General features: G+C 46.7%; 1 protein-coding gene across 1 annotated transcript in view; it reads right to left on the minus strand.

The window, feature by feature from the left end:
* Nucleotides 1-14,789, minus strand: part of PARD6G (par-6 family cell polarity regulator gamma) — a 60,993-nt gene extending 46,204 nt beyond the window's left edge. Inside the window, exons 1-2 of the mRNA XM_048073542.2 lie at nucleotides 14,605-14,789; nucleotides 4,461-4,683 (exon numbers count right to left, since the gene is read on the minus strand). Coding sequence (XP_047929499.1) covers nucleotides 4,461-4,683; nucleotides 14,605-14,676 — 295 coding nt within the window. The 5' untranslated portion in view covers nucleotides 14,677-14,789. The remainder of the gene's footprint in view (nucleotides 1-4,460; nucleotides 4,684-14,604) is intronic.
* Between the last annotated feature and the right edge of the window lie 3,663 nt (nucleotides 14,790-18,452).

The raw sequence follows: 18,452 nt of genomic DNA on the forward strand, positions 1-18,452 counted from the left end.
AAAGGTACTACAAGACATCAGCCTTCTCTAGCTTCAGGCCACCTCAATTAACAGCTGTAGTTCATTTGTGGCATTAACTAAATTATTATGTTAGGCCTTGTTCTGGTTAGCTTTATAGAGTGTTTTAGGTTTAGTTGCTCTGTCAGAATGCTCTTCAGCTTCTTAAGGCTTTTTTTTTTTCTTTTATGTTCCTGTAGGAAGCCTGATACTCGAAAACATGCAGAAATACAGATCCAGCATCTGACACTCCAGCACTTCACCCGTCCCCTACCTGTAGGATACTTATGTAACCATTCAAACCTTTAGGAAGCTTTAAAATTCATTGTATTAATGGAAAGAGTGTGAATTTGATCTAGATTCTGTTTTCGGCTCCCCAACATCCGTAGTTTACTGTTGTGTTTATGGAAGTTGCTTAAGAACTATAGTAATACACCTGATGATTCAGACTATCAGCAGCTGTACTCATGCAACAGCCACAAGCACAATCTCAGTCCCTACACACAATCCTACTACTCCCAGAGTTCCTAACCTTACTAGGTTAAACACACCATAGCAGATAATTTGAGCAAAAGAGGGGAAACCTTGGAAACTGTTGTCTCGTAGACCTTCACTTAAATCCTGATGCCCTGCTTGCAAAGTCTGAGGAGTCGCTTCGGGCAGGTTTATGGCGAGGGAGTCATTATACTTCTGCTGTTGGTCACTCCGTTCTGTTTCAGAGCCTCCAAAACAGCCTGGTTTGAACACACTCTGCCTCTAGGAGACAGGCATTAAAACAAGATTCGATAGTAATGTCATTCCATTTAATCATACAAGGAAAAATGCAACGCAGTCACAGTATGTAATACTGACCCATTTGGGTTTTTTAGTTCTTTGTTTCTACTTGAATTCACAGCTTACACTTTTTTTTTTAATTTCTGCTGTATTCACAATACTGCATCTCTCAAGAGCTACAGTTTAAAACAGACAAAGAACAAATGAAGTCTTGAAAAATGATGAAGAACTGCATCAACAGATAAGCCTTTCCTTCATGCAGGTCTTGGCTAGAGTACAAGAGTTCAGTTATTGTGGAGTAAGTCAAACACATCCATAATTCCTTGCATTGTTCTAAGGTCGTTGGTACATCCGTCCTTTCCCCACCAGTAGGCATCTTCCATGTCGGGTTCTGGATATGTTTGACATCAGTCACAGCCAAGTGAGTAAATTCTTGGGCTGGAAGCATCAGCTGATATAAATCGCTATTGTGCTAATGAAGTCAAGAGCCACATCAGTTTACAACAGCTGAGGACACAGCCCATACTGTAGCCTGGGAAAGCAAGTCAAAAGAAAACTGGCTTGTTTTTCTTTTTATAGCCTGGTTGTCTAATTAGGATTTTTATCTGCATTGTAATTTGGTGTTGGAGGGGAGGGGGAAGGAAGAGCAACACATATTTTCAGCAGATGGATCACTACGAGCTATAAAAACTTGACACAGCTGAGTGTACTCAAATGTAACCGTCAGATGTCCTAGAGACCTCAAGACCCCAAAAAGCATCTGCAGTAATTGTAACAGGCACACTGGGAACGGCAATCCAGTTCTTAATAAAAAGGCTGGCTTATAAGCACTGACATTTCCCTGCCTGAAGAGAGAACAGCTACTGTGATCCTGAAAATGTTGGGGCTCAGGTGTGGGGAAAAAAAAACGAGGACATAGACTAAAACAGCTATCCCATACCTGGACACCAGCCTGGCACGCACATAGCTAGCCTCAGGACAAATGAGGGAAGTGCTTTTGAATTTAAGTGCAAGACTAAGCTCAGATTTAAAAGAAAAAAAAAAAAGGCAAACAAAAATCAAACTAGCAAATTGTTGCTTGATTATTGTCACCAGTTTTGTCCCTCTGGTAACAAACAGTTAAGCTGGTTTATCATCGTTATATAACCCACTTCACAAGAGAAAGGATAACCCAGCTATAAACTGTGAAAACAGACAAAATGACTAATCACGCAGTTGATAAACAGTCCGCTCGGCTAGAAAAAGACCTGAACTTCAACTACTCAGTTGTTCCACGTCTACGTACTTCTGCCCAGTTTCCTCCCTACTCAACAGCACTGCGGGAACAACCTCTGGCAGTCACCTCCCAGGACTTCTCCTGCCGAAGAACAGCGATCCACGACCCAACAAGCTGTACAGCCCATGCTCTGCAGTCTCCATTAAAGTCAGGGGACCGGTCTCATATTTTACTGGCATCCCTGTCAACTTAATTTCCCGCCTCCGCAGCCCGCGTTTAGGGTGTGAGCCGAAGCACAGCGGACACACCACATTCCCCAGGGTGGCACAATGGTTTCCTGCTTGCTGGGAAAGGGGCTGGTCACCTTGTTCTCCAGCAGAAGGACCAGCGTTGCTCCAGCACCTCAGTCTGAAGAAAGGGAAAACTGCATGTGTGCGCATGGGAGGGTTATGATGGAGCAAAGGAGGAAGAGACAAACAAGATTTCAGGAACTCCTGCTATTTTGGAAGGGAATGATTTCTCAAAGTCTGTTCTCATAAAAGAAAATGTATGAGGTGGTTTGGAAGCATCCACAAGCACGAGTCTCAAGCATTAGCCACAAGAGTCCCATGTTAAAGGTGCCATTAGTCAAAGGGACAGGCCAGAATTCACTGTTCCCTTCAGCTTTAGAGGCAGCACGAGAGAACACGTGTTGGGAAAGCTTTCAGGCATTGCCACGTGTGGGGAGGCACGGACTGGTCTTCCCTTGTATGCGAGCTTCCTTTTGTGTGACCATGATTCCTTCCACTGAACAGCAAGTAAAAGAAAAGATTTTTAAGGAATGAAACACTGCACTTTTCCATTAAGGTTACAAGCTAGAAACCTCCCTGACTAGCATACAATTTCCTGCTGAAGAAGAGGAGGGAGCATCTTTCCCACATGTAGCCAACAGTATTCTCTTATTTGTGTGACCAGCAGTTCGGTGGCAAATCCTCTCCCAGTGCCACTAGGGATATTCAAGGCTTCTAGTGGTCTGCTCGGAGCACGGACTGCTGCGTTTGGAACAGGACTGATCCAGAGACACATGAATAAACTTGAACTGATGCAGGCATGACAGTCATGCAAGCAATTTCTCATGACCTGACCCACCATGAACACTCACAAGCCCTAACAGGCGTTGCAGGAAGGAGATGTAATAGGACTTGTCATCCAACCCGGCGTTTCCTGCACCAGAAAGGAGAGCTAACAACCCAAGTCCTCTTTCACAGACGTTCCCACTCCTCTGACACACACACAAACAAAAGAAACTGGTCTGGATCCACTTCTCCACTGCCCCCTCAAGCATTTATTTTCATCCAAAAGAAGGAGGCAAACAACATGTTCTGGATGGGGAGGGCCACACAGCTCTGTCTGTATCTGATGACACAGAATCAAACCACACGCTATACAAGCTCACATCAGGGAGCAGGCTGGAGCCTCTTGCTAAATCCTCATCAATACAAAAACCCACAGAGCAAAGAGCCCAGCCCCAAAAAGCTACATGACTGTTCAAAGCCATAGATCAAGTCTCATTTCTGACTCTGCTACTGACCAGATTTTAATTCCAAACCCTGTGCTATAAATCACTACATGACTGAAAACACTGCGGAGGCAGTGTTAACACAGTGCTGGGTTCCTCTGGGATTTAAGGAGTTTTGCAGGAAGACAACTCATTATAAAAAGCAACCCTTGTCTGAAGCAACTGTCAGACAGAGCCTTTAGGGGGAAGGTAGGGTATACTTCCAGATATCTGCAATAAAGGCTTGACAAGAACAACACAGCCACTTAAATCTGAAGTCACCTTGACATTCAGGCAACTCTGCCCAACACTTGGTTGATGATTTCAAAAAGGGAAGAATCAGCACTTCTTTATTTAAGGACAGAGGAGAAATCATCATCTGTTTGCGTGCCAGGTCAGAGTGAAACAAGAACCCATTTGTGACATTATTATTATTATTTTTAAATAACTACATATCTGTGTGCATTGATATACTATACAGCCATGAATCATTTAGATATGACACTGATTATAATGGATAGATCGATAGATAGTATTTCTAAATATGAACTAGTAGTACAAACTAGGATCCCCTCCCTCCTCACAGCTCCCTCCAACAGGCAGAGCAGTGCGGTTGGCATGCTCGGGTGATGACAGAGCACGGGCAGCACAAGGCACATTCCCCTAGGAAAAGAAGGGTCTCACGGTGACAAGCAGCATGCTATCCCTCAAATGCCTTACGGGCAGCAATGCCGGACCTCTACTGGCCCTGAAGTCACGTCATTTCTGCATGTTGTACTGAGGTGTGTGAAAGAACAGCCTGTGACCCTGAGAAGAAGAGTGGAAGGGGTCCCACATTCCTCTTGCGTCGTCTCAGCCTTTATACAAGGGCCACAGATCCGCTCTTCACCTTGTCCCACCAACGGTCAAGGCGCTGAAATGAAAACTGCGTCTTACCTTGCCTTTGTATAAAAACCCTGAGCAGCGGATGAGCACTTGAAACGGCCTTGAAGAAGTTGTCATCGTTGTTAATAGGGAGGAGGTCTCCATGCACATCAGCATATCCGATCATCACTTCCAGGTTGGCTATGTGATGAATGTGAAGAATTAGTTTATAGAAGTCTTCAAACTTTCCCGGCTTGTAGCGGTCCAGGGAGAACCTTCTGAACTCTGCCCCAAACTGTAAGAGAAAACAACAAAGTGTCTGCTTTCACACATCTTCACAGCCCAACGCTCTAGTTTGACATTTGGTCGTGGTATACATCTCTTTCTACGAGAAATACAGCCATATATGAGTGCCTTCAAGTCTACAAAAACCCTTTTAAGTCCTCCCATTAGAATAAAACCGTGGCTACCAAGACACCACCCTGCTTGACAATAGGTATGCTCACATGTGCCACCTTAATATTTAAAGGATATGCTTCCTTTCAAGTTTCCATCCCAGAGGATTTGCAGGATTTAGCTTTGAAGCTCCATCATTCACTACCATCATCTTGGGCATCCGCAGAACTATTCTTTGAAGCAGAAGTGTTCACCCTACTGCTTTCAAAAGAAATTACTCAGCTATTCAAACAACCTTAATAAAAATTCTTTACACGTTTTCTATCAATACCACTGGGATCCCAACCACAAGACCTTTAAAGAAGTGTGGTATGCGAGTGCACAGACTGCTATTAGCAAATTACACTCCCTCTACATGCCCCCAGAATTTCCTGGTATCCATGTAGGATGAGGGAAGTTCTTATTTTAAACGAGTTTTTACAGGTTTAAATCTTCTGTCACTGCACCAGTTTTTATTCCTGAAGCTTCGTAAGTGACTGTTAAAAAAAGGAGGGGGGTGGCATAAGATAATTGAAAATGTTTTATTTAAAATAACTTAATGTATTTAAGTAAGGACATGATTGCGGAAAAGACTTCAGTTAGCCTTATTGCTGATATCAGAAACCAAGTATGCTATTAAGAGCAGGAGGAAACAATTAGATTCTCCAATCATTTTTTTTAGGCATCTAAAAGTAATCAGACAGTTAAACTGTGTAGTTTAAATCATCCTTCTGGTACACTTCTTTCCATAGCTTATATTGTTTAGTGCTAGTAATCTACTGTTCACCAGCTGAAGCTCTACATCATGCTAACTCATTCCCGAAAGCAAGGAACCATATCCTTAAATCCACAAACAAGGCAGGCTGTGACTAGGACCTCATGGAAGTTCTCATTTGCGAAGTCAGTCAATACCAGGGCAAGAAACCACAGAGAAAACAAACAAAAACAATTAAAGAAAACTGAGACTTTTCTGTAGATAAGTTTTTCCTCAAAATGGAGAGTAACTCACTTAGAGATTCACAGTTGTTAAATCAACTTACATATGCAAGCCACTCTTCTGCTGAGACCAACAAAAGTCTGAATCATCACCATAATCATCTTCGAGCAAAAAAAAAAAAAAAAAAAAAGCAAAGCCCTACTGGCTTTGGGTGCAAGCATGTTCTCAGATTACTTCCGCAGTTACGAAAATCCCACTCTTCAGCATCAAAGCCTAGTTGTGCTCGTCTGAAAGCTTGTTTAGTCAAATTGTGCCGCTTGTTTGTAATATTAACTGCTGGTTCCAGTTTGGATTTCAATTCAGAATGCCCATCCAAACGCACAAAAGCCGAGCAACCCACAGCTGGTTCCAATGGAGGAAAAACAGTCCCTCTTTGTCCTCCACCCCCTGCTCCTCTCCAAAAAAAATCTGAGCGACAACTTTTTAAACCAAAAGAAAGCTGACGTATTGCTGTTTGAAAAGTATCTTAAAGCTTGCTTTCTCGTGGATTCAGAAGAGAAGAAGCCATCTGCCCATGACAAGCGTAGCGCCTACACGGCTAACCCAAGAGGCAGGAACATGATCTCTGGAGGCTTTGCCGAGGCTGCACCTCCCGTTCGGCACGCCTCAGCGGGAACGTGGGGTTCCTTTAGCCACCGCAGCATCGTGCCAGGCTATGTGCTTGGCTGCTGGCCCCGGTAAATGCTCGTTTGTAGAGGCTCACTCAGAACCATTAGCGGGCACGGTGCTCACAAGGAAGCAGGTGCTGTGGAGACTCACCCCAGCCAGTACGACAGCGAGCCTATGATGCCACCCAGGCCCATCGGGCCTGCTGACACCGGTGTCGAGGCCAGGCCTGCCAGCATAAGCCCTGCAGGCACGGCCTCAGGCACGCTCGAGACGATGGTATCAGAGGAAGGCGACGCGTGGGTAACAGTCCACTGGTGGGGCTCCATCTTCAGGCTTGGGGCACCGAGGTCTGATGTGAACGCTGTGTAGTCAGACCCACTCGTTCAGCCTCGGGAAGGCCCACGGACAGCCTTCCATCACGTAGGAACGGGACAGCGATAAACAAGCGCATTTCTTTCACGTGTGCCTTCGCAGGATGCAAGGGAGCAGGGCAGCGATCCCGCAGGGGAAGGGAAGGAAAACACAGAGCCCCTTCAAAAGGGATTTAAGCAGATAGCTCAGATGATGCCGTGTTGTTTAAAGGCCAGTACTGCTGTAGCCGTGGTTTAGCTGATGAGTTTACCCTGGGCATATACACAGGCAGCAACCATTGTCAGGGGGGCTTTTCAGAACAGGAAAAAAATGCTTCAGCGGTGACCATTCATTCATCATCCCTAATGAGGCTGATAGAGAGTATCGCAGTAATAATAGGTTTTGCAGTGCCACACGGCTCGGGGACCGGGGGCTCCGCATTGTATTCAGCCAGGATTTCTAGATAACACCCACCACGTATCTTCCAGAAACTACAAATTCTGAGGGCTTTGCAAAGACAGCCAAGATGACTGTCTGCTTTCCTAAGCTACAAACAAAGTTCATCCTTAGCGTATCACTCCAAAGAAAGAGACACAAGGACTGGCGTCTGCCAGCAGTCTCTGCCAGAACAATACTGTATGACACTGTTTGACCAACTAACAGCTTTAACAAGCAGATTAGTTCTCCATCATGAAGTAAATCATTTTGACCTATTTATCTAACGCGAATACGGCACCCACTTATTGCAGGAGTCAGAGGACAGGAGGCTCCAAGGAAACTTAAGTGACTTTAGTCTGACAGAGCTAATTATGACTGAAAGGAAAAGAAATTCAGAAAGAAATGTAAATTTTGCTTCGCAAAGAATACACTCTGTTCCAAGTTCCTCCGAAGTATCTGCCAGCCACTACACTCACTGTCTGCAACTAAATGACCGAAAGCATCCAAACAAAATGCAATACAGCAAGCAGGAGCCCCGAGCAAAAAGAGATGCCAAGAAAATAATTACTAGAGAAGGCAACGTGTTCTGGTAAGTTGCTCTAAAGAAGAAGAAAGTCACTGCTAAAGTCACTGGGCAAAGCTTACACAGGCTGACCAACAGCATCCAACTTTTCTTTTTTTTTTTAAATTGGGGTGCAGCAGCGAGGGCAGAAGAGAGGATGGGGTAGAGGAGGGAGCAGGATTTTGAGGTTTGTTTGGAGGGTTGCTGTTCTGTAGGAATGAAATGGAAGAGTTCTCTGCAAGCAAAACAGACTTTTTATTCTTTTTTAAAAAAGGTAAGTTTCAAAAATGTTACAGGGTGAAAAATAGAAGTGCTATGTTTATGAGGTGCCATCCCTCTAGCTCATTGCTAGCTTCAAGTTTAGGCTATTGTAATAAGAAAACATCAAAGAGCAACATTTAGCAATAAACATGAATTACATTAGCCACCTACTTCTCCCATGGAGTATCGGGGACAGAAAGAAAAACAAACACTCTCAGCCTTGCAGACTGTAATTTCTGCTTACCTGCGAGCTTTTCAGAATGAGGAAGACCCGATCAGGGCTGCTTTATTGGTGAGAAGGAGCAGAGGCGAAGAAATAGGAGCAAAGACAAAAGGTAAATGGTTTTGTACGGGGTGTTTTCAGGTGGGACTTGAGCTCTGCTGCAACATCTCTGTCTGAACCTTTCTGTTCCCTTTCTCCCCTCTCCACGTCTTCCCCAGCTCACCCAGCTCTCCTTCGTGCTGCTCCCAGTCCCACAGCGGCTGTCTCTAGTGGCAAGTCCTCACAGGAACCCCATCACAGACACTTTCCGCCACCATCTCCCTCAATATTCTTGCCCCAATTGGCATCGTTTCAACCCCTGCCCTTCTCCGCCTCGTAGTCTCCCCTTCCGCTGCCCCACAAAACACAGCCGTGCCCCAGTACCTTCAGTTCTCATTCTGCCCCCCATCACCGATGGTTCCCCTTCATTGTCACAGTACCCCAACACGATTCGGGCCTCTCTGCCTTTCATTTGCACGACCGTCTTTGCAACCCCTTCAACCTTCCCCAGGGGCCTGCAAGGCCTGGGCAAAAACTTCTGTCCACGCTGCTCTCGGATCAATTTCTCCTCATGAGATGTGCCTCCCCCCTCCCTTGCCGTCCCTTACAGATCTCTTCACAGAAACTCAACTATCCAAGGGCAACCTGAACAGAACGAAGCTTACCCTTTTCCCTGCCTCACCTGTGTTCTTGACCCCTGGGCACGAGGACATTACACAGCTTCCCCTGGCACCTGTGACTCCAGCATCACCCTTCCGTACATCCACGGCACATCCCATTAGCATGAGGGGGAAAGGAACATTTGTCCCCTTGCCACCCAGTGGGACAAAGGAGCACGGATTCAGGAGGCCTGGTATTACACACTGCCAACAGCACACAAACCCATGAGCCTAATGGGCAGCCCTGCACTAGCACAGGTCTCTAGCCAGAGCAAACCATTTGCTGACCATTTCCTGAGATGCATCCACACGGTTACAAGACACGTGTAACGCTTTGCTGGCTGCAAACTCGACTTTACGACCCTTTTAGTTTCTGCCAGAGCTTTCACACGAGCCCGGGGCCAACCAGAGCCGCAGAGAAGGGATCTGATGCGCAGGCACACCTGGCCAGACCTGACGGGGGACCGGGAGCCGCCTGCACGGGGATGAAGGGAGAGGGATGGCCGCAGGCTGGGTGGCCCTGGGGCTGGCGCACCGCGCCCTGCCCCTGACATTCCTGCCTCAATTAGCTTCAGGAATTTCCAATGGGAGCGGGACTAACTGCGCGGGGAGATTTTGCCTGCCCTCAGAGGGAGGGAATGGCTCAGAAGGTAAGCTTCATGGTTAACTTCTGGCCTGCATTGTAAATGTAATTAGGGACAAGCAAGCCGTCCATGGAAGTGCTTCTTGGCTACTAAAAGCCCAGATTAAGCACCCACAAAGCCTCTTACAGAGGCGTGATAAGGGACTACTGAGGACAGCACTATTAACTGCCCCCTGAAGAACTCCTTAGAGGTGGCTGGTCCTGCAGGCTGCCGGACTGCAAAGTCTCCACAGGTATTTTAACCTCCGAGAGGAGACACTCCTTTCTGACCCCAGCTGTAAACAGCTTTTCAGCTTCACAGGGCACCTCAGCAAATTAAAGGCCCCTTGCTCTGTGCCCTTTAGGGCTGTTTCAGTGTGCCCGGGCTAAAATTCAGAAGCCGACTCCAAAAGACAGACTTGTTGGATGAAGTTTTGAGCAGATTAGAAACTCACGAGCCACTAGGATAAGCGTGGCTACGAAAGCAAGGGCGAGAAGCTGGAGGTGGGATCCAGCAGAGGACGGTGTGACAAGGGCTAGCCTTCTGGCCAGTGCCAGCCACCTGCATAACACGGCTGGCACCACCCGAGCCTGATGTATAGCAGCCTACCACGCTGTGGTCACTTTCTCTCAAATGAATTCAATGACAGACCTCCGGTTACCTGCGTGACCACTTCAGAAAGTCACCCTGCCATGAAAAGCGAAGAGCTGCAATAACAGAGGAACCAGCAGCTCAGCAGATGCTAGTTAGTACGTCGGGATAATCACGGTACCTGCCATCAGCAGCTCAGCAAACAGGGAGGGAACGGAGCAAGCACAAGACTTCTGAAGAGGTTAATGTTTACAGCCCAAGATCTTCCTCTTGACATGTTTTGCAAAAATCCAGACTGACTCAAGTTGATATTGCTGTGGCATGCTGTCTTCATTTGAGAGGGGAAGCACTGCGGTTTTCTCAGTCCGTGCCACATTTGGTTTGCATATAATCAACTGTTCTGAAGCTCAAAACCAGCTGGTCACAGGGCTTTTCACTGCAATTATTTTCATTGTGTTCTAGGTATGACAAGTATGATCCTAACTTGGAAGAAACTAAAGTACTGCTTCAAAACTTAAAGTAGACTACATCTTTTTAAACCTAGAGGATGTCAAAACAGAGCGATGCTTCTTCAGCAGTTTTGAAGAGTGCAACACATGGAAAACATTTCTTGAACTCCAGAAGGCCTGCATGACTTTCAGGGTTAGAGTGAAATCACACAAAGTACAAGAGGCTGGAAAAGACGATCTGTAGACTTCCCTCACTTGGTTAACACCAGACAGAGGAGAAGCAGACCTTTACAATCTCTTTATAGGGGACTGGTAAAGGCAAGTTTGCTCTTACCACTACCGATAAAAGTAAAACACCGCTTGGTGTTATAAATTTCAGATATGCAAGGTAAGAGCTGAAGTGTCACGTGTATGTGCAATATCGCTAAGGTTATCTGAACTGTATCAGCAACTTCTGGAGGGGAAAAAAAAGGCATTGCAGGTTAAAACAGCTATTTTTAACGTAACAGCCAGAGGTACACTTCTGATACGAAGCAAGATGACATGCACACCAGACAAGGCACCCACAAGGTGTTTGGCTGTTACTCCAACCCAGCACGTGGGAAGAGACTTGCTGAAGCATCACCTTACTCATGCACGTGTCCAAGACCCAAAGACACCGTTTTATCTGAAGGCACTTCTAAAAGCACAGAGCACAGCTGACCCCAAGCATGCCCTCTGTCTTCGAGGACCATATCACTATCATGTCTATACTCTGGACCCATTCAGCTGAACACCACCATTTACTGGAACAGAGAAGAAACAGGATGGGAGGAGAGAGCAAAAGAAATATGGTTATAGTTAACTGGATATATTTATCTTAATGGGTTTGTTTATAGTAAAAAGATGTTAGTCACATTGTTAACTTGTAAATCAGTTGTTAATACAAGAAAATATGACACTATTAATATGGCAGAAATGTCACAATCTACCACCGAGAATCCAAAACAGAACTTGAGTCAGGTAGCTGTGCTTCTATAATCCTCAGCTATTACTGAAAGTTTTCATTCTTTAAACGGGTTTAGCTAAACAAGAGGGTTTATTTAAAGGACCGTTTTTGGAGGGAACCAAGAGTCCCTTTGAAAATCTGAAAACAAATTCATACTGGTATATACACCTTACAGGGAATAATGTAGTAGGAGAAGGAGAAAATAATAATTCTACACTGCTTTTAAGCCAGAAACATAACACTGTCAGCTTTAAAATGCAAAAACACTCTCGCACAACCAAGTCAGAGAGCTACCATTTAAAGGCCTGAGGGAATCTTACACCTCTACCATTCCAGAACATCCAGGTGACTGGAAAAGAAATGTACACTTCAGCTGATAGACACCCTCCCATTTGAAAAGCTATACGTGCAATTTAGAAAATCATCTCTCTATTTTTCACTTGATCGGAGGAGGGTGAGATAAAATTGACTGCATGGAACTAATTAAAGAGGAAGTCTCAGCATTAACGTATAGTATTTCCCATTTTATAAGTTTTTGTTCTTCTGGTAGGTTACTCATGGAAAGAGAGGCCTTCAACCTCTCTGCAAAGCTAGAGAGAGAAAAATGAAAAGAGGGTTGCAATCTCATGCCAACTTGCAAGATTCTTAGTAAAACAAACAAAAATCCCCACACACTGCTTGCTCTGGAGATCTTGGTAAAGAGGAGAGAAAGAGTCATCTGGAAACTTTTTTCAGAGATCAGAGGTAATTTCTTCAAAGGGAACAGACACTCACTCCTCTTGTCACCAGGCTGAGGAAGGGAGCCACGGAGCACTAGACACATGAGAATACACAGTTGTTTTAAGCCAGCAAGATAATGTGTCTTCAGATCCTGCCTAAAAGGGCTGAAACATTTATTCTGAGCTATGCAGACAACACCTAGATAACAACCGAGCTTCTAATTTACTCTGTTGAGAAAGACTCAAGAAGAGAAAAGGGATAAGATATAATTACGATTCAATTATTATTTTCCTATGACATGTGCCAATTTCTAAGCAGGTTTCTCCTTCTCCTTCCGCTCTCCCATCCAGCAATAAGCTCTTAAGTGTTTTGATTATAAGGCCAGCTTTCAGGGGAGGAGACAGGCAGGGAGAAAGCACAGGGCCTGAAGGAAGATGACTTCTTAAAGCAGAAGACTGTTGCAATTACTGCCATGTTTGAGAACAAATGCGCACGGAGGGCTCGTGCTCCAACTTCACCTTCAGTACCTACTGCAGCACAGTGACCAGGAGACTTGTGAAGCACCTTCCGTTTGCCCAGAGAAAAAAGTTGACCTGACATACACCAAGAAGCACTGCACAGAGCCACAAAACTAGTCGTTTGGCAAAGATCTGTAGCCAGGGAACACATCACTCTGAACTTCCCTGCTGGAAGAATCACAAGGCATCAAAATATCTATGGACACAGGCATCGGAAGCAGCCACATCCTTTGGGGCCCCATTTCCAGCTGGGGTGATGGGTCAGGCTTGGTCCAGGAGGGGTACAAGTCAGTTCGGACCAGCTGTAATCCCATCACCCTCGAAGCTCACACGTTCACGCCGTGCAAGAAATGATAAATCTGATAAATAAAGAGTTGGCTGCCAGGATGCTCCTTCCCTTTTTATTCATTTACGTTTTAAAGTAATCCCCTGACACGCATCAGAAATCATGAGATTTAAGGATACTGGGGACTGCCAAAGAAGTGTCTCATCCGGGCTGGTACTGAGAACCTCACAATCTCTCTCCTTCCAGTAACTAAGGGCACTTTCAAGAACTTTCCTTTGGAGGAGAGAAATAAAATTCAGGTACAGCTAATCCTCAACTAGCCTGGAAAAAGTTCAGCCAGTTTTCACAGGCGCCACATCTGACTGGTGACCAACGCACTGCACTAGCTGGCGGGCTGCTCACCCTTACGGGGGGAACCACCAGGCTACCGTAAGATGGGCAAGCCCGTCAAAAACACATAAATACTTTAAAAAGTCACGTTTTCAGGCCATCACCCACCGGACTGCCCACTGATACCTTCTCACGGGGTTCCCTTATGTCTGACCCAAGCCTGTGCAGATGGGAAGGGGCCGCTCCAAAGCTGCACCCTCTCACCTTGAGGGGGTCCTCGGCCCTTCGGGGGCTCCCCATGCCCCCAGACGCCAATCCCCCAGCCCCAGGGGCTGCCCAGCGTGGCTCTGGGGCCGGGCTTGGCCGCGGGTGGGTGCCCAGCCAGCCGCGAGCTCTGGGACTCAACTTTCTCGTTCTGGGGCAGGCCGGGACAGGCCTGGCGCTTACAAAACAGCGGCAGCCCAGGGCTGGGGAGGCTGGCTACCGAAGGCGGCACGACGGTTTGTAGGGTTTATTTCTGATTTTATTTTTGATTTTGTTTTGTTGTTTTTTTTTTTTTTTTCCTCCTGTTTGTTTGTTTGTTTCCCCGGGTCCATCCGATCTGTAAAAGCGGTCGCCGTTTCCAGGGGCTTGCACCAAGACCACCGGTGCGAGGCGAGGTGGCTGTAGGGTCACCAGCCCCACCAGGGCACGACGCTCCTACAGGTACGGTGCCTTTGCGTGGCCCCTTGCCATCAGCCTTCCCCTGGACCCCCTTAAACCCCCTAAAACCAGCCCCCGCCGACCTCCCCGCACCTGGAGCCCACCCTCCATTTCGAAGCTCGCTCCCAGCTTGGGGCTGGAGACCCCAGTGCCACCCGTGGGGGCACCCCACAAGCTGGGGACGCCCCCTTCCCACCCAGCCGGCCACGTTTGGGGTTTTTTTTCCCCCCCCCGGGAGCACGGCGGCTGTAAAACAGGGCTGCCCACCACGGTGGTGCCGAGGTAGCACGGGGGGGGGGGGCGCTTTCCCGACCGCCCGGGCACGCCGAGCGCCGGGGGTGCGGGCGGTGAAACAAAAGATCGAGCGGCGGCGCTTGTGGCGCCCGCCCGCCCCGCTCCCGTCCCCGCTGCCGCCGCCGCGGCGGCGGCGCTCACCTTGCTCTTCACTTCCACCGCGCTGCACTCCAGGTAGCGCAGAGTCTGGGACTTGTTGAAGCTCCGGTTCATCTTCCCGACGCCGCGGCCGCACCGCGATCGCCTCCCGGGGCCGCCGCCGCCGCCGCCGCCAGCCCCGAGCCCTCCCGCCCCGCGCGCGCGGCCGGCGGACAACGGCGGGGCGGGCGGCGGGGACGGGCAGGCCACGCCCCCGGCGGCTAGGCCACGCCCCCCGTGCCGACAGGCCACGCCCCCTTGCTTCTTAGCCCCGCCCCCAAAGTCTTGGCCCCGCCCCCCGTGTCGCCCCCTCCCGCCCCCCCCCAGTGGCTGTGCCCCCGTCAGGGGCTGCGGCTCCCTCAAAATGGCAGCCGCGACGGGGGGACGGGCCCCGTCGCTGTGGGGTTGGACTTTGTAGTTTCAATAAATAAAATAAAGTTTCGACGATTTTTCAATAAATTTTGACGTCAATTGAAGTAAATTTTGGTGCTTATGAAGTTTATTTGGATATTTTATGCTCCTTCCTGAGAGCGCAAAAGCTTCTTTACCATCCCTTCCAGATTAATAAACACCTTTGAAACTAATAATGCCTACCGAGCTGTCTGTGACCACAGGGGGAATCCCAAAAAGTGAACCAAAAAACAAATATTCGTGATGACATAAAAGCCACGCTGGGTTCATAAAGAATAAAGACCCGTTTTCCAAAGCACGACACAGAGAACTGAGAGGACTTCCACTCGCCCTGCCCCGTCAATTCCCACCACATGAATACGCGGCCCTCTCCTCATCTGCCCTGTCTTTGAAGCTACTTCAACAAAATTCCCTCTCTTTTGCTTTTTCTCAGCTGATCGCTTTTTCCTCCTGAAAGAAAATGTGTCAACGAGCCCGAGTAACATTTTAATTTCAATTATTTTTTGTTCAGATCTCCGTGACTTCAAACGTAAAATGAACAGACTTTTGAAATACAAGTGTCTTAGTCAAATGAAATCCAATTTGAGTTAAATACCCATTAGTATGTAAAATTAAGATGAGCAGTTTTTCCCCAGTCTGGTCCAGATAATGACTGGTCTCTGGATAGCTCACTGGTGAGGCTAAAGTAGGTGGGTAGAAGGCCAGACTATGAAAACCTGACTGTATGCTTTAATTAGTAGAAAAACACATTAATGTTATAAGTTAACAGAATATATTAGGTTTGATCCAAGCTTCAGTTCAGTCTATTTCTTAAAATTTGCTGAGACACGCAGTTTTTTTTACTTTTCCAAATTACTTTCAGGCTTAAACCCTTACCTCCCGAGCAGAGCTCAGGCCCGACGAGGACAGCTTCAGAAACGAGCGGTGACTTCGTCTCCACCGACGAGCAGGAACCCAAAAATGTGTGTGCTCCGGGGCTGCCCGGCCCCACATCACGGTGGGAGCTGCTGCTCCTACCAGCTGTTTTCCTCCTCGAACTCCTGCCACGTTTCAGCCACCGAGATGGTTTTAATTTAACTGCTGTTACTCAGGCACCTTTTTTTTTTTTTTTTTTTGTCGTCACCAGCCAAAGGCATCACGTTCCCTTAACTATTTCTTTAAATCTTCATCTGTTTTGGTAACCAGTAATTTGTTTGCCCTGTTTCTGACCTAAAGGGATTAAATTGTGTTTTTCAGTGTGCAAGGGACTTCACTGACTCGCTGCATGCCTTGTCAGTGCTAACAACAGTCATCTACGTGCTCTGAGAGGTAAAAAATACCCCAGGCTCACATCTGAGGATTCATCTCCCCCCTCTCCCCGCACTGTATTTGCAGGAGTTATGAACAGCAAGTCCTGAGGGCTTGGGGGAACTGCTGCAGTGCCAGACTGGTTCTGGTTTCTCTAAATGCAAAGCAAACCCCAGCACAGCACCAAGTGGAGAAGAGTGGGGATGAAAACTGTTGCTTTTTGTGCATGGAGCGGCATCCCTGCCACAGCAGGGATGGCTTTTACTTTATCAGCTGCAGAAGACGATGGCGGGGGGCATCATGGCACAGGAGGCTGCCCATGGGGCAGCGATGGCCACACCAGGATGGGAGACCACTGCTGTTCCACCGTCCCTGCCCTCTTGGTGGAACGTCTTCTTTTTCTTCCCTTTTAAGAACTTTTGCCTTCAGGCCTTGCAGAGCCTTGTGTTCATTTAATAGGAAAAAGAGCAAAGAGAGGTGGCTGTTTGCTCTCAGGGGTGGGGAAAACCCACACTTCTTCTCTACCAGGACGGTGAAGCATCAAGGAAACCTCTTACATGACTTTGCTATAAAATAAGCCGAGGAAACCTTTTGCATGAGGTTTGAGTGCTATTACATACTCCAAGATGAGAGGTCAGAGCTGTAGCTGAGGAGACTTCACCTGCTGAGCTGCACTGCAGCACCCACCGGGGAGGGTGGAGATGGATGTTTGCCTTTACAGCTCCCAGCATTTCTCCGGGACGCTGCTCTGCGCTATCAACATCTTTTCATTTCTTCTCCTGAACACTAATCCCCAATTGTTTGTAATCTCCCAAATTAATAATTGATTTAAAGACACTACTTATCACAGGCCTGGTGTGCAGGAGTGTCTGCCTGATTCTCTTCCCCCAAGATAATGCTATGCTTCACTTTGTCCCTTCTTATAGTTGGTCCTACTTCTCCAGTAAATTGAAGCATAATTATAAGTTGGCACAGGATACATCTTCTAATTAGTCCTGTACTATCAAATAATTTATGTAGATGACATCATCTTTATCTTCCCAAGCACCTTTCCTCTGTGAAAGCTGTGATTTAAGTTAGAATAGGCTGTAAAAACACAATGATACTGGAGTAACTTTTCTGCTGTATTTTCCTAAAGGACATAAGCTGACCAGATCTTCATAAATTAAATAAATCGAAGGAAAAGCAGCACTGTTAATTTTAAAATTTAATGCCAGTATGAGAAAACGGCTAAGGATGCAATTCCTTCTGCTTATGGTCCAAGTGCTTATCTAACATGCTTGGTGAACAGAGAAACCAGCCCTGTGGCATCCTTCTGCAATTCTTCTCAGTCACAAACTGTGTTTATTCTATTTTGGGTAACCGTTTAACTCATAGGAATGCTGTCTGGCATATTTTTTAGTCCTGGAAGCTGAAGCTGGGTTTTGGTAACAAGGTAGGAGAGTACAACCTTAGCTCAGTCTCAGTTCCTCATAAAAACACAGAGGTTTTCAGCCCGGCACGGGATGCAGTTAGCTGGAAGGAACAACCAAAACCTTAATGAGAGTATAATTTCTGAAAACTTCCATTTGGAAAGTGACTTAAAGATAAAGAAACAAATAAATAAACTAACCCTATATTCCTGAATTTCGTCTTTAAGAAATGTATAAGGTATCATGTCTAGCTATTAGGTCAAGCCTTCTCAGAAGAGGTATCACCCGACAGTAAGGAAAAATAACAAGGAACTGTTGTAGCTATGGGAGTCCTACAGCATACAAATTTTGACTTTCGCTTACTGATTTGAATCCCTAAAATATGTAACTGCAGCTGAAAACTTCTTACCAAAAAAATATTACCAGATGACTTCTTAAGTCTGTTCTTTGCAAGATTTCTTTGGCAGAGCTGCCAGAGCAGTTACCATGTTAAGATAAAGACAGACACTGAAAGATTAGGTTCCTGATTATTAAAAATGATTAAAAAAAAAACAATTAGAGGGAGAGGTCACACATATTCACACATCAAAATCCATCCAATGTTTGCCAGACCACTGCACATAGCTGTACCAGGCAGGAACCACCTGATCTTGTCAGAACTAGTGAAGCAGATCCTGCATGGAAAGGCATCATGAAGCTCTTAATCGTCTGGGACTGGACATAATCTCTTCCTCACCCACC

The sequence above is a fragment of the Anser cygnoides genome, chromosome 2, assembly GCF_040182565.1.
Source record: "Anser cygnoides isolate HZ-2024a breed goose chromosome 2, Taihu_goose_T2T_genome, whole genome shotgun sequence".
NCBI classification, from domain to species: domain Eukaryota; kingdom Metazoa; phylum Chordata; class Aves; order Anseriformes; family Anatidae; genus Anser; species Anser cygnoides.